A 12790-nucleotide genomic window follows, 5' to 3' on the forward strand; every position below is an offset into this window, starting at 1 on the left:
AAATGTCTCATTATTGTGTAATATGATTTATTTTATTGTGTTTATTCTCTAGTAAAAAGTAAACAATAAAACCCCAATAATAGGCTGATGGACAGTACAAATTACAATATTTATGATCAAATATATATTTGTTATATTTTTTTAAATGTGAAAATGAAAATAGACCTTGCAAATATATATGCAAAGTCAACTAAGGGCCAGGCTAAAGCTGAGCAGATATACCAGGAACTGCTAGAAAAGGATCTTGAACCTGCAGACAAACAGATGCTTTACAACAACTACGCAAAATATTTAAACTTCGATCGAAAAGAGTACCAAAGGTCACTAAGATATCACATGAAGGCGGCAGAGATACCGCAAAAATCCTTCTTTCGGGAGAACAGCATCAAAGTTCTGGAGAAGATTAGAGACAAAGGCAGGGACAGAATGTGTAGAGAAATAGAGAAGTTTCTGGAAAAAATATAGGTATTGCATATATATCGAGCTGTGTCCATTAAAGGCAGGTTTCTAAAAGTGTCTGGACTTTTGTAGTTAACATTCGTAGTTAATGGAAGTAAGAGGCTGTTAAAAAAAATATCAGCACTTGATTTTTATGAAACACGCCGAATCCTTCACTAACACTGATTGTTAACATGTTGAAATTATTTGTTAAAATAGATTTTGAATGGATGTTGTTTTCCTTAACTTAGTGTATAAATCTGCTCAGGTTTACACAGTGTACTCTCTCAATTCTTTTTTTTTCTTACTTTTAATGGTGGGGAGGGGGGTGACAGATGTGTCATGTCATATGTCTTTTAAGCTGAGTGCCTAAATTTCCCTCGGGATCAATAAAGTATCTATCTATCTGTAACCATGATGTTTTCCTTTGCACTGTATTTTAAGAACACCGTACACTCTATAGCCTTTGAAATTTGCTTTGCTGAAAGCTTTGAGTTGTGAAATATAAAACTGTGATGTAATGTAATACTTCATTTTAAAATTAATATTATGGCCAGATACAACTATATTGTTGTATCTGTTGCAACTAACAAATATGTCAAGTTTGCTTAAATTGTACAAATTAATAAACATGCATTATATACACTATGAAAAGTAGTTTTAACTCTTTTTGTTTTGGTTGTTACTATATACAAGAAATTCAAATACACGACACATCATTTTGCAATACTGCACTTAGGCTGCTGATGGACGGTAATTAAACTTTACATTTTGAAGTTAACATGGATGAGCATTAAACAAATGAAGCTGTATAACAGAGGTATGTGAACGTGTTGGGAACCAAACAATAACCTGCTTACACCAGCAGGTGGCAGCAGCAGAGCGTCATAATGCAGGTGTCTCCAGGTGACAGCTGTCCCAGCTCTTCATACTGACACTCAGCAAACAGCTGCTGCTCAAAGTGAACACATAATACATTGGTCAAAAAAATTACAGGAACACTTTTGTATCAGAGTATAACATCAAGTCAATTAAACTTCTGGGATGTTGATCTGGTCAGTTAAGTAGCAGAGGGGGTTGTTAGTGAGTTTTTGCTGCTTTGGTGTTAATGACATTAACAACAGGTGCACTAGAGGGGCAACAATGAGACGACCCCCCAAAACAGCAAAGGTTTTCCAGGTGGAGGCCACTGACATTTTTTCCCTCCTCATCTTTTCTGACTGTTTTTCACTAGTTTTGTATTCAGTCAGTGTCACTACTGGGAGTATGAGGCGATACCTGGACCCTACAGAGGTTGCACAGGCAGTCCAGCTCCTCCAGGATGAGCACATGTGACAGACGTGAAAGGGTCTAGAGAAGCCGTGGAGAATGTTATGCTGCCTGTAACATCGTTCAGCATGACCGGTTTGGAGGTGGGTCAGTGATGGTCTGGGGAGGCATATCCATGGAAGGACGCACAAACCTCTGCAGGCTAGACAACGGCCCCCTGACTGCCATTAGGTATTGGGATGAAATCCATGGACCCATTGTCAGACCCTACGCTGGTGCAGTGGGTCCTGGGTTCCTCCTGGTGCACAACAATGCTTGGCCTCATGTTGCGAGAGTGTGCAGGCAGTTCCTGGAGGATGAAGGAATTGATTCCATTGACTGGCCCCCACGTTTGCCTGACCTAAATCCAATAGAACACCTCTGGGACATTATTTTTCATTCCATCCGATGCCGTCAGGTTGTACCTCAGACTGTCCAGGAGCTCAGTGATGCCCTGGTCCAGATCTGGGAGGAGATACCCCAGGGCACCATCCGTCGTCTCATTAGGAGCCGCGACGTTGTCAGGCATGCATACAAGCACGTGGGGGAAATACACAGTACTGAGTACCATTTTGAGTTGCTGGAATGGAATTTCAGCAAAATGGACAAGCCTGCCGCATCAATTTTTCAATTAGATTTTCGAGGTGTCTTTAAATTCAGCCCTCTGTAGGTAGATAATTTTAATTTCCATCAAACGATGTGGCATCCTTTCGTTCCTACCACATTACCCAGTTCATATCAGTATTGATATCTATTTTATACTTTTTCACATTTGTTTACTGAGAGTTTGTGTGTGAGAGTGCACACAATGTTCATTGTTGATAACAACTGGCGCCTAAATACTTGTAGGAGAGGTTTAATTCAATTTCTCTCAATATTATGGTGTGTGACATTTACAATAACAATCTGAGCAGAGCTATGTGTGTCTGTCTGTGTGAGGGTGTGTGTGTCTTTGGGAGGGAGGGTCTTTGAGTGTGTGTCTGTGTCTGTGTGTCTGTATGAGAGAGAGAGGGGAGGAAGAGAGTGAGGGAGCACAGAGAAAGGCTGAGAACAAAAGAGAGAAGGGGGGTTGGGGTTGCACATCTGTGACTGTGTGTATGATGTGGCTCTTTGCAGTACCATAGTAACATTTTTGGCTCTTAACCTCTGACTGGTTGGCCCTTGAACTATAGTCTACCTCAGTTTTGTTGTTGTTTTTCAGTTTAGTTTTTTGTCAGGGAGAGAATTAAGTTACAACTAACGACTGATTCACTTCTTACAGGAACAGTTTATCGTGCGGTGCCTTTCCACAGGTTTTAAAACGTGTGTTGTTTTCCCGCCTGCAGCCGGAGAGACTTAAAGGGTGGAAAAAGCTGAAGAACTCGGAGTTTGAATGTCGAATCAAAACAGCAATCCTCTAGTTCAATCGATATATTTATTTAACGTGATAAGTCAAACATAGAAAATATTCTCAGCTGAGGACACTTTTCACTTCGCCGTTTCCATAGACTGCATGGCTCAAAGAGCCCCCATGTTGCTGTCTCACGGCTCCGCTCCAGAGTGTCCAAAGGATTGTAAACATCGCATTTGAAACATGGAGTAGGCGTTGACCTTCTCCTCATTGGTCCCAGTTTGGCGCCAACACGCTCCTCCGTCAGCAGTCAGGAAGTAATGGTTTGTTGACCCGTTTTCTTAAAGGGGAAGTGCCCCTATTATGTTCGTAATACACTAAGTGCAGAAAATACATAATTGCGCAGAAACATATTCGTAGTGTAGATATATATTGATTGAGGTAAACAAATACATATGATAGTCTTTCCAATGTGAATTAATACAATTTAGGATTAATTTACCTGACAGACTCCAGACCCCTGAGCCCCACAGGCGCCGCGACGGTTAACGTGACAATGACCGACCTCGTCGCTCACCGTCGCCTCGTTACAGACGCAGTCGCTCACCCAGACAGTTCGTGTTTTAATCATCCAGAATGAGACATTTTCCACAGCTACATTCTTGTGAAGTCATTTCATAAATTATGAATTCAGCTCAAATCCTGTGTGTTTATTTTCTTTCTGCAGGAGGAGCAGATCTCCAAAGAGGCAAAGGTATGTTCGCTTTTGGCTGAAATCCTTTGTCACCTTTTTAAAATATAATACATGACCCTCATTCATGTCTTTTTGTTGCGTGTTCTCGCAGCCCATCGCCCCGGAGAGACCGCCATCCCAGCAAGAGCCCCCGCTGACACCGCAGCCGGTCCAGAGACAGACGCCACCGCTCCAAATCCCCCGGTAGGTACTCGTGTGATGCATTGATGCGAAACTGAGAAACTTTAAGAGTAGGCTCTACTACTGGCCTATAGTGGCTGTACAATAATAGATGGATGGATGTATACAGGGAGGTCATTTAGATAAAACCCTAATAAGAATTTTTTGAGAACTCTTTTGCAGACATTTCACTTATTGAATTGTATTTGTACTAAACTGTGAACACCACAGTGAATGAGAGGAAGTTATTCTTTGATTCTACCTCCACTTATTTGGACAGATGAGCTCCATGAGGTTTTTATTTTATGTCGTTGTCATTTAGTTTTCGTGTTCCGGTCAAACTTTTATTTCTTCAATTGGTTTTACCCTGATGTTCACAATACTTGATTCTTATGAGTATGTAGAAGAAGAAACAAATCCTTACTGTAAATGATGTTTTGAGGATGGTTGTTTGGTACTTATGCTATCATTATTCTGATCCAGGTCATCACAGAAGCCACAGACATCGCAGCCACTCAAAGTCCCCAGAGAGGTGAGTGATGATGCTGTTGTTGCTTAAACATGCAAGAATGTTGCATCTACTCACAAAATTATAACCATTTTTCTATCTGCATATATTGGGTCAGGGTATAGTTCCAAGTTTTTCGATCCCATATAATAAACATGTTTTTTTTAAACAAGAAGCGAAAGTTACTGAATGTTGTCTAAACACACAGATGAACAATAACTTTGCCTAAAAATACAGTTTTTAACTAATTTAAATCAGGAACTGTGCACAAAGAAGAAGCCATTAACTTTACAAATTTGACAACTTTCAGTACTTAGTGCTTCTTGATAGCAGTGCCACAGGTACATTTTAGTCTGTACCAAAACTATCTCTCCACAGAGTCTTTAGAGTAGTTTTCAGGAGATTTTTATTGTATCACACGATCTTCACCAGCAGATGGAGTTTTCCCACTTTTCACATAATTGTTTTCAAGTATATATAAAAAAGGATTCTTGACCTTGGAAGCAGTACAAACAAAACAATCTCACGTCAAGGTTAATTGAGTAGCTGTTCTGGAGCTTTCAGTCGCAACACACGATCTTCAGCACATTAACAAAATGGATTTAAGGAGACGCCCAGCACTCTTTGTGTGTTGTCACTATTTTACAATAATGTCTGAAATGAAACAAACAGGGTATTTAATGTTCCTATATCTCCAGTGTGATTTCTTTTTTAAGTAATTAGTTATGAACTATTTGTTTAATTATTTCCATTTAAAGTCATTTTGTATCTCTCACATCACAGGAGTTCAAAAAAGAGTCACAAGAAGAGTCGAAGAGGAAACGAGTGATGTTTCTTATATATCTTCCCTTTTTATTTTTTACCTCCAAACGGTCATAGAACTTGCTTCTAAATCTTGTACGAAATTTGAGTTTTTTTAATTTTAAGTTTACAAGTCATTTCCATTTTCGATGTTGGACCACCGACATGTCTAAGATTTTACAATGTAAAGCCCTCCGGTCTCAGCAGTGTGTATGGACAGTATATATTCACTCACTCCATCTGCAGCCTTTCAGCCTCATTCTCACACCCTCTGAGAGAGAGCAATCTTACAGTACGTCTTCAGATACTTACGGCTATTATTGATAACTTTTGGATTTGTGTAAATGTAGAAAATGTGTTTCTGTATGTTAAGAATGAGTTTCACACTCTGACCTGACATTTGTCAGAAATAAAGACCCTGATTCCTTAGTCGTGTGTTTTATGGAAGTTTGTTTGAAAGACGACGACATGCAACTCATGATTGATGTGTTACGACTCGGACACAGGGAAGGAAGACTCAAACGCACGACTCCAGAAACAAATGAAAAGTGTAAAAAACAATACTTTACTTCAATAAATCCGATGATCAACTCAAAGCGCACACTAAGAGGATATACAAACTTCTCTGAAAAATCACACTTGTTGATACACTGGTACTTGCACATGATATGACAAGACAAACTGGCACAAGACAAGGGGAGACAGGACAATTTATACAAGAGGTGAGGGGGAACAGGTGGAAACAATCAGGGGCGGGGCTGAAGATGGCGGGAAACCACACCAAGACAGGAAGTAAAGGGGTCTGGATTGAGAAACAAGAGGTAGGTACACAACAAAACAGGAAGTTACAACATGAAAAACTCAACAAACTCGACGAGACATGACATGATGCTCCTGGGATTTTATTTACAAGGAACTTTGCAAGTAAAATAAGACATGATACAAATATTACAGCTGTGTTTTCAACAGTCTATGGGTTTCATGTTACACTATATTGCCAAAAGGTCGGCTGAACATGCAAACATTTATACTTTGTCTTTGGGAAATTATATTATTAAACAAGGCTCCAATAAAGTTTTCAATCATCAATCAATAAATGAATTCATCTTTACTTGGGAAAAACTTCAGCATTTCTTTTGAGGAAATTACTGTTTTCCCCTGTAATTATTACCAAATTATTATTTCCAAGGAATTATTCTGAAATCTCAAACATAAAATTCAGTGTTACTGTGATTTTAGTTTTTGGAAAACAATGAATTAACTAATGTTTTGCTTCTCTAAAGGTTTTCAAATATAATGTTGGCAGTAGCTTTAAAAGTTGTAGTTTGGTTGACGTCCAACAGAATGTCTTAGTAATGTATATTTCATAGTATTTATAGAGTGTACAACTGAGACACAGCTTACATACATGAAAACAATCAGTTGCATTTGGCTGTAATTCAGGTGATAGAACAAATTAAGCTGCATTACAAATCCAAGTTTTATTATTCACTAACATTTACAACACATTTGTACTTGTGTACTACAGCTGGCAGTTTTTCAGTGCTAATGTATAGGTATTTAGATATGTGTTGTCTTCAATGAACACTTGTTGAAACCTGCCTTAAAAGGAGACAGCTCAAAATATACAGGTTCTTTTGTTTGTTAGCCATTTATAGACTAAAACCAACAATGAGTTGATCGTATATTACATGTTCCGAGTGTGGGTGTTGCTGCCTTCTGGACCACAAGACCAAGAGAGAAAAAACGTGCAACTTAATTAACGTGTAAGTAATCAAAATAATAAGTATATACAGATGTTATTGCTAATGCAATACCTATATTTGTTCTGGATTCAGAACCAGTGCTGTTAAAAACACTATGGCTCTTGCAGGTTTTCCAGAAACTCCTCTATTTCTCTACACATTCTGCCCCTGCCTCTGTCTCTAATGTTCACCAGAACTTTGATGCTTTTGTCATGAAAGATGGATTGTTGCGGTATCTCTGCCACCTGCATGTAATATCTTATTGACCTGTTGGGATCCTGTCCATTGAAGTTTAAATGTTGTGCGTAGTTGTAGTAAAGCATCTGTTTGTCTACAGGTTCAAGATCCCTTTCTAGCAGTTCCTGGTATATCTGCTCAGCTTTAGCTAGGCCATTAGTTGACTTTACATATATATGTGCAAGATCTATTTTATTCTTAAGTGAGGAATGAGGGTAAAGAGAAATCATCTCTTCATGGAGACTGATTGATCTGTCCATCAGGCTTTGTGTTGGAAGACTGTCATTGTCAAAGATCTTCCATCTGTAGCAGAGTGCAGCACATCCCTTCAGATAACGCTCATCTGGATGGTTTCTCAGAACCTCCTCTGCCAAATCAATGGCCTCATCAACAGATAAATAGTTTCTGTAAACAATAAGTAATGGTTTAATACCACTGTAGCGGCTGACAGGATTTCTCAAAACCTCCCTGGCTAGCTCACGTGCTTCATCTTCAATTCTTTCTCCTTTCTTAGCACATTGGTCGAGGTAGTGAACTGCGAGGTACAAGTTCTTTGGATCCTTTTCTTTGGCGATTCTCATTTTCTCCAAGATGTCAGCCCCCACTGCTGTGCTGCTGTGCTCTGAAGCAAACATTAACCCTAAGATATGGCAGGTGTTCCACTCCACCATGTCCGGCTGCATCTCGATGGCCTTCAGGAAGTAATCTAGAGCCAGCGGCATTTTATCTGTGCTAAACCTCATGAAAGTCCAGGCTTTTTCAGCGCAGATCTCTGGGTGGAGCTTGTCCTGGGATGGAGATGGATATTTATTCATCAGGGCGTCGACCTTTGTCAGGTAAGCCTCACTCTCTGCTGGGTCTCCCAGGTGGTGGTGCAGCCAAGCCAGGTTCCCGTAGTTCACCACTAACCAGGGACCCTCATCTGCATTTCTTATCTGGCAGAAGGCCTCTGTAGCCTTGTTGAAGAAACTCTGGGCTTCTTCAGTGAACCCCATCTTGTATTCAATGAACCCCCGCAGGTTGTAAATGTGACCCAGCCAGCTGTGTCCGTCCTCGGTGCCAAAATCCTCAAACCTTTCCCTGAAACGTAAAAGTTTGGCCCTGCTGGTGTCCAGATCCCAGGTGAAGTGGCACTGCAGGCCCTGCAGTTTGGACACCAGTGTTGTTTGACTCTGAGCAGCACTGATGGAGAATAAAAATAACAATTATTAAAACACATCATCAGTAGGTTAATGTAATATGCTTTGAAGTTTGCTATGTTTTCATAACCACTGTTCATCTCATGTGGAGAAAAGGAGAAGGGAAGGAAGGAATGGAGTAAGAAGCACTGAGTAGACAGCAAACAAGTAAACAAAGAAAGGAAAAATGAATGGAGCAGTCATAAGGAAAATAAAACATCCATCCTTTTTTCATTCCCTCTCACCAGTAACATTTTCAGCTCCTATTGGGGGATCCCAGGGTGTTCGCAAGCCAGATGAGATATATATTCAGGGGTGCACATAACTGGTACGCAGGTACGCATGCACAGCAAAAATCTGGATAGGTCATCAAAACAACACAACACTTTTCTCTTTCCCTTTCTTTTCTCGTCCTAACCCCTGGCCCCACTTCCCCTACTATTGTAAAGCGGCTTTGAGGTCTCGAAAAACGCTATATAATTTCAATTTATTATTATTATTATTATTAAAAGTGAGGGTTTTGGATCTCTGGGGCTCAATAATAATAAGATATTAAATACATCATAATGATTGTTATTACTTGAAAGACAGAAGCAGTTGCTCACCTCATCATTCAGCTGTTTCCTCGACTCAGCAGTTCTCTAAATATTACTTAGTTCAGCTGGATTCTCTTGATGCTGCTTTGGGTTCGCTGGAAACAAGTCAGTGATGTCCAACTCCTGCTTTACTCTAAATTATGAGATGTTGTTGAGCATGCAGCTTTAAATGTTGACTACAAAGCAGAAGTGAATGTCAGATGTTTACATTTACATACACCTGACTATCGTTTCCATCGTTTTTCTTCTTTAGAAGAAAAGCAAAACGATTATTTTAAATTTGTGTATATATTCATATTTTGTGAGTGAAATATTTAACCCCAAGATGCCACATTTCTTTACAGGGTGCACCTTCTGATAAAATATTATGATATCATAATTTAAGCATATTCAGTATATGTGTACACTCTGAGCAGCAGTTGTCTGCAGAATATCCCTTTTGGCTTAATGTGGAGCCTTGGGGGTCCAGGTATGTCCAAAAAGTTCACTGTGCCCCCTCAGCTGAATTCTCTCCCTGATAAAAAACAAAACTGAAAAACAAAAACAAAACTGAGGTGCATAGACTTACTTAATAATAAAAGCTGTGTGAGATGCGCAACATGACCCCTTGTCAAAATTAGTTGCATGTCTGTTTCATATGCGATGGCGGTGACCCTGGTGAAAGTATGAAGAGCTGGAACAGCGTTACCTGGAGACACCTGCATTATTACGCTCTGCTGATAATCCACTCAGTAGGGAGAAAACATCTGTTAAGAGGCTCTATTCTGTCACTAGTGCAAACGTTTACAGTCTTGGTTTGTGGTTTGCTCTGTTTGACAACAGTTCTATAAGCAGATATGAGATGCATCGTATTATGGTCCGGGTTTGGAAGCTCTGGGGTTTGGCTCTACTCACATAAGCGTTGTTCACATTGCCATAACATTTGTCTATAATTCTGTCCCGCATTTATAGTATTGTTGAAAACCGGGTGACAGTTTGCAATAATTGAAGTTCCCTAAAATAAAAAACACACCCTAAGTTCAAAAAGGTGAAGTCAAGTCGTACTTTGTTGTCTGCACCACTTATCAGGGTTAAAAACACAGATGCCCCCCGACGTTTCACTTCTGTCTGAGTGAATTAAAGAAAAATACTCCAGCTCACAAAGAGCCAGAAATATCCCGGTGAAGCCACGTCTCAGTAAACACTATAATAGAAGACTCTGTAGTTTGTATGTCCTCCGGCAGGTCAGATGGTGGGAAGGCTCCCGCAGTGCAGAGAGCCATTAGTGCGTCTCTTTTGCAAGGATCGTCATCGTGCCAACATACGCAGTCTTTAGATTAAAACGTGTGGTTTAAAATAAAAAAAAGAAACGTAAAACAACATAAAAACATAAAAGCTCCAGCGCGCGACAGGGGCCCGGGTCGCAGCAGTGCCGTGCCACCAGGAGGTCCGGACCTGACAGGGTTCTATTTAATTTAAAAACACTTCTTTTCAACACAAAAGCTTGCATGTTTGATTATTAGTCACCTGTTCACATATCGCCTTGGAAATATTGTCACTGTTCCATCCAAGTTGACTTAATAGTTGTAGTTTAATTAACATCTATCAGCACCCTGTGTACAGTACTGCATAATGATGTGTCGTGTATTTCAATTTCTTGTATATAGTAACCACCAAAACAAAAAATACTTAAAGAACCTTTCTTGGTGTACATAATGCATATTTATTATTATATAAAACTTAGACAAAGCTTGACATACTTTCTATACAAACAATCTGGTGATAATATTCAGGTTATACATCAAGTTAAGTATTATAGTACCGATCAAAGAGTTTTGTCTTTCACAAAACAAAGCTTACTGCTCTGCTGGGTCTCCCAGGTGGTGGTGCAGCCAAGCCTGGTTCCTGTTGTTCACCACTAACTAGAGACCCTCATCTGCGTTTCTCATCTGGCGGAAGGCCTCTGTAGCCTTGTTGAAGAAACTCTGGGCTTCTTCAGTGAACCCCAGCTTGTATTCAATGAACCCACGCAGGTTGTAAATGTGACCCAGCCAGCTGTGTCCGTCCTCGGTGGCGAAATCCTCAAACCTTTCCCTTAAACGGAAAGGTTTGGACCCGCTGGTGTCCACATCCCAGATGAAGTGGCACTGCAGGGCCTCCAGTTTGGATGCCAGTGTTGTTTGAATCTGAGCAGCACTGATGGAGAATAAAAATAGAATTTTTAAAACACATCATCAGTAAGTTAATGTAATATGCTCTGAAGTGTGCTATTATATTACATTACAGTTCGTTTAGCTGACGCTTTTGTCCAAAGTGCAAACAATCATAAGGATACAACCCCCGAACAGCAATAATCTTGCAAGTACATTAGCTTCAAATAGGTACAATCCTTTAAGTGCAGAACAATAGCTTCAAATAAGCCACAAGTCAAACTAAGCCAAGTGCAACATACAGAAACAAAAGAATACGAATTCAACTATTAGCTACAAACAAGCCAAACCAATATAAGTGCATCATACAAATAACTTTTTTTCTTAATTTGCCAAGCTGTAGACAAAACAGATGAGTTTTCAGTCTGCGACGGAAGGTGGGAGGACTATCTGCTGTTCTGACATCAATGGGGAGGTCGTTCCACCATTTTGGAGCCAGGATAGCAAACAGGTGGGTTTTGTTTCAAATCAAATCAAATCAAATGTATTTATATAGCCCAATATCACAAATTATACATTTGTCTCAGTGTGCTTTACAGACTGTACAGGATACGACACCCTCTGTCCTTAGACCCTCATATCGCACAATGAAAAACCTCCTAAAATAAACCCCATAATTAAAGGCGGAAAAATGGAAGAAACCTCAGGGAGAGCAACTGAGAAGGGATCCCTCTCCCAGGACGGACAGACGTGCAATAGATGTCGTATGTACAGGATAAACAACATAGTACAGATACAACATTTGACAGAAAATATGTTGTGTTACCGTGCAGTCTGGGAGTGCAATGCTCTAGTTGGTTTATAAGGTACTATGAGATCTTTAAGATATGCTGGAGCCTGACCATTAATTTATTTGTAAGTCAGGAAAAGGATTTTGAATTATATTCTGTATTTTACCGGGAGCCAGTGCAGAGCAGCTAATAGAGGAGTAATATGATTCCGTTTCCTAGTTCTTATCAATACACGTGCCGCTGCATTTTGGATCAACTGAAGCGTCTTAAGCAACTTTGATGGGACAACCTGATAACAAAGAGTTGCAGTAATCCAGCCTTGAAGTAACAAATGCATGGACTAGTTTTTCTGCATCATTTTGAGACAGGATGTGTCTTATTTTGCAATGTTACGTAGATGAAAGAAGGCAGTCCTTGAGATTTGTTTTATGTGGGAGTTAAAAGACAGATCCTGATCAAAGATAACGCCAAGATTCCTTACGGTAGTGCTGGAGGCCAAATTAATGCAACACAATGTTCCAGTCTCTGTAGTAGAATGTCATGATCAACAGTGTTAAAAGCAGCACTGAGGTCTAACAAGATAAGAACAGAGACAAGTCCTTTGTCTGATGCCAATAGAAGGTCATTGGTAACTTTCACCAGTGCCGTCTCTGTGCTATGATCAACTCTAAATCTAAATTTGAGGGGAAACTGGGTCCCACTCGCAGTGAGGAAGTGGCGAGCCGTTTGGCCGATGCAGATCGAAGTGAATGTGCTGGGGTGTATGGTTCGACCATGGCCTGGATGTAGGAAGGCACTGATCCATTCACAGCACGG

General features: G+C 40.1%; 2 protein-coding genes and 1 long non-coding RNA gene across 3 annotated transcripts in view; 1 reads left to right on the forward strand and 2 right to left on the reverse strand.

Moving 5' to 3' along the window:
• The window catches only part of LOC115005412 (pre-mRNA-splicing factor 38A-like), a 19449-nt gene extending 18100 nt beyond the window's left edge, over window positions 1-1349 (reverse strand). The window contains exon 1 of the mRNA XM_029427212.1: window positions 1299-1349. The gene's annotated coding sequence lies outside the window, so the exon portion shown is untranslated. The remainder of the gene's footprint in view (window positions 1-1298) is intronic.
• A 2574-nt stretch (window positions 1350-3923) lies between these two features.
• On the forward strand, window positions 3924-5610 carry LOC115005411 (uncharacterized). The gene is made up of 3 exons (XR_003831944.1): window positions 3924-4013; window positions 4473-4521; window positions 5281-5610. It is a non-coding gene; the product is annotated as an uncharacterized LOC115005411 (long non-coding RNA).
• Window positions 5611-6760: 1150 nt separating this feature from the next.
• LOC115005405 (interferon-induced protein with tetratricopeptide repeats 1B-like) lies at window positions 6761-9182 on the reverse strand. Its single transcript, XM_029427206.1, has 2 exons — window positions 9064-9182; window positions 6761-8462 (listed from the first exon to the last, which is right to left on the reverse strand). The coding sequence occupies exons 1-2, from the start codon at window positions 9069-9071 to the stop codon at window positions 7157-7159; spliced, it is 1314 nt and encodes a 437-aa protein (XP_029283066.1). The 5' UTR covers window positions 9072-9182; the 3' UTR covers window positions 6761-7156.
• Window positions 9183-12790: the final 3608 nt, after the last annotated feature.

This window comes from Cottoperca gobio, unplaced genomic scaffold (genome assembly GCF_900634415.1).
Source record: "Cottoperca gobio unplaced genomic scaffold, fCotGob3.1 fCotGob3_2arrow_ctg1, whole genome shotgun sequence".
Lineage (NCBI taxonomy): Eukaryota > Metazoa > Chordata > Actinopteri > Perciformes > Bovichtidae > Cottoperca > Cottoperca gobio.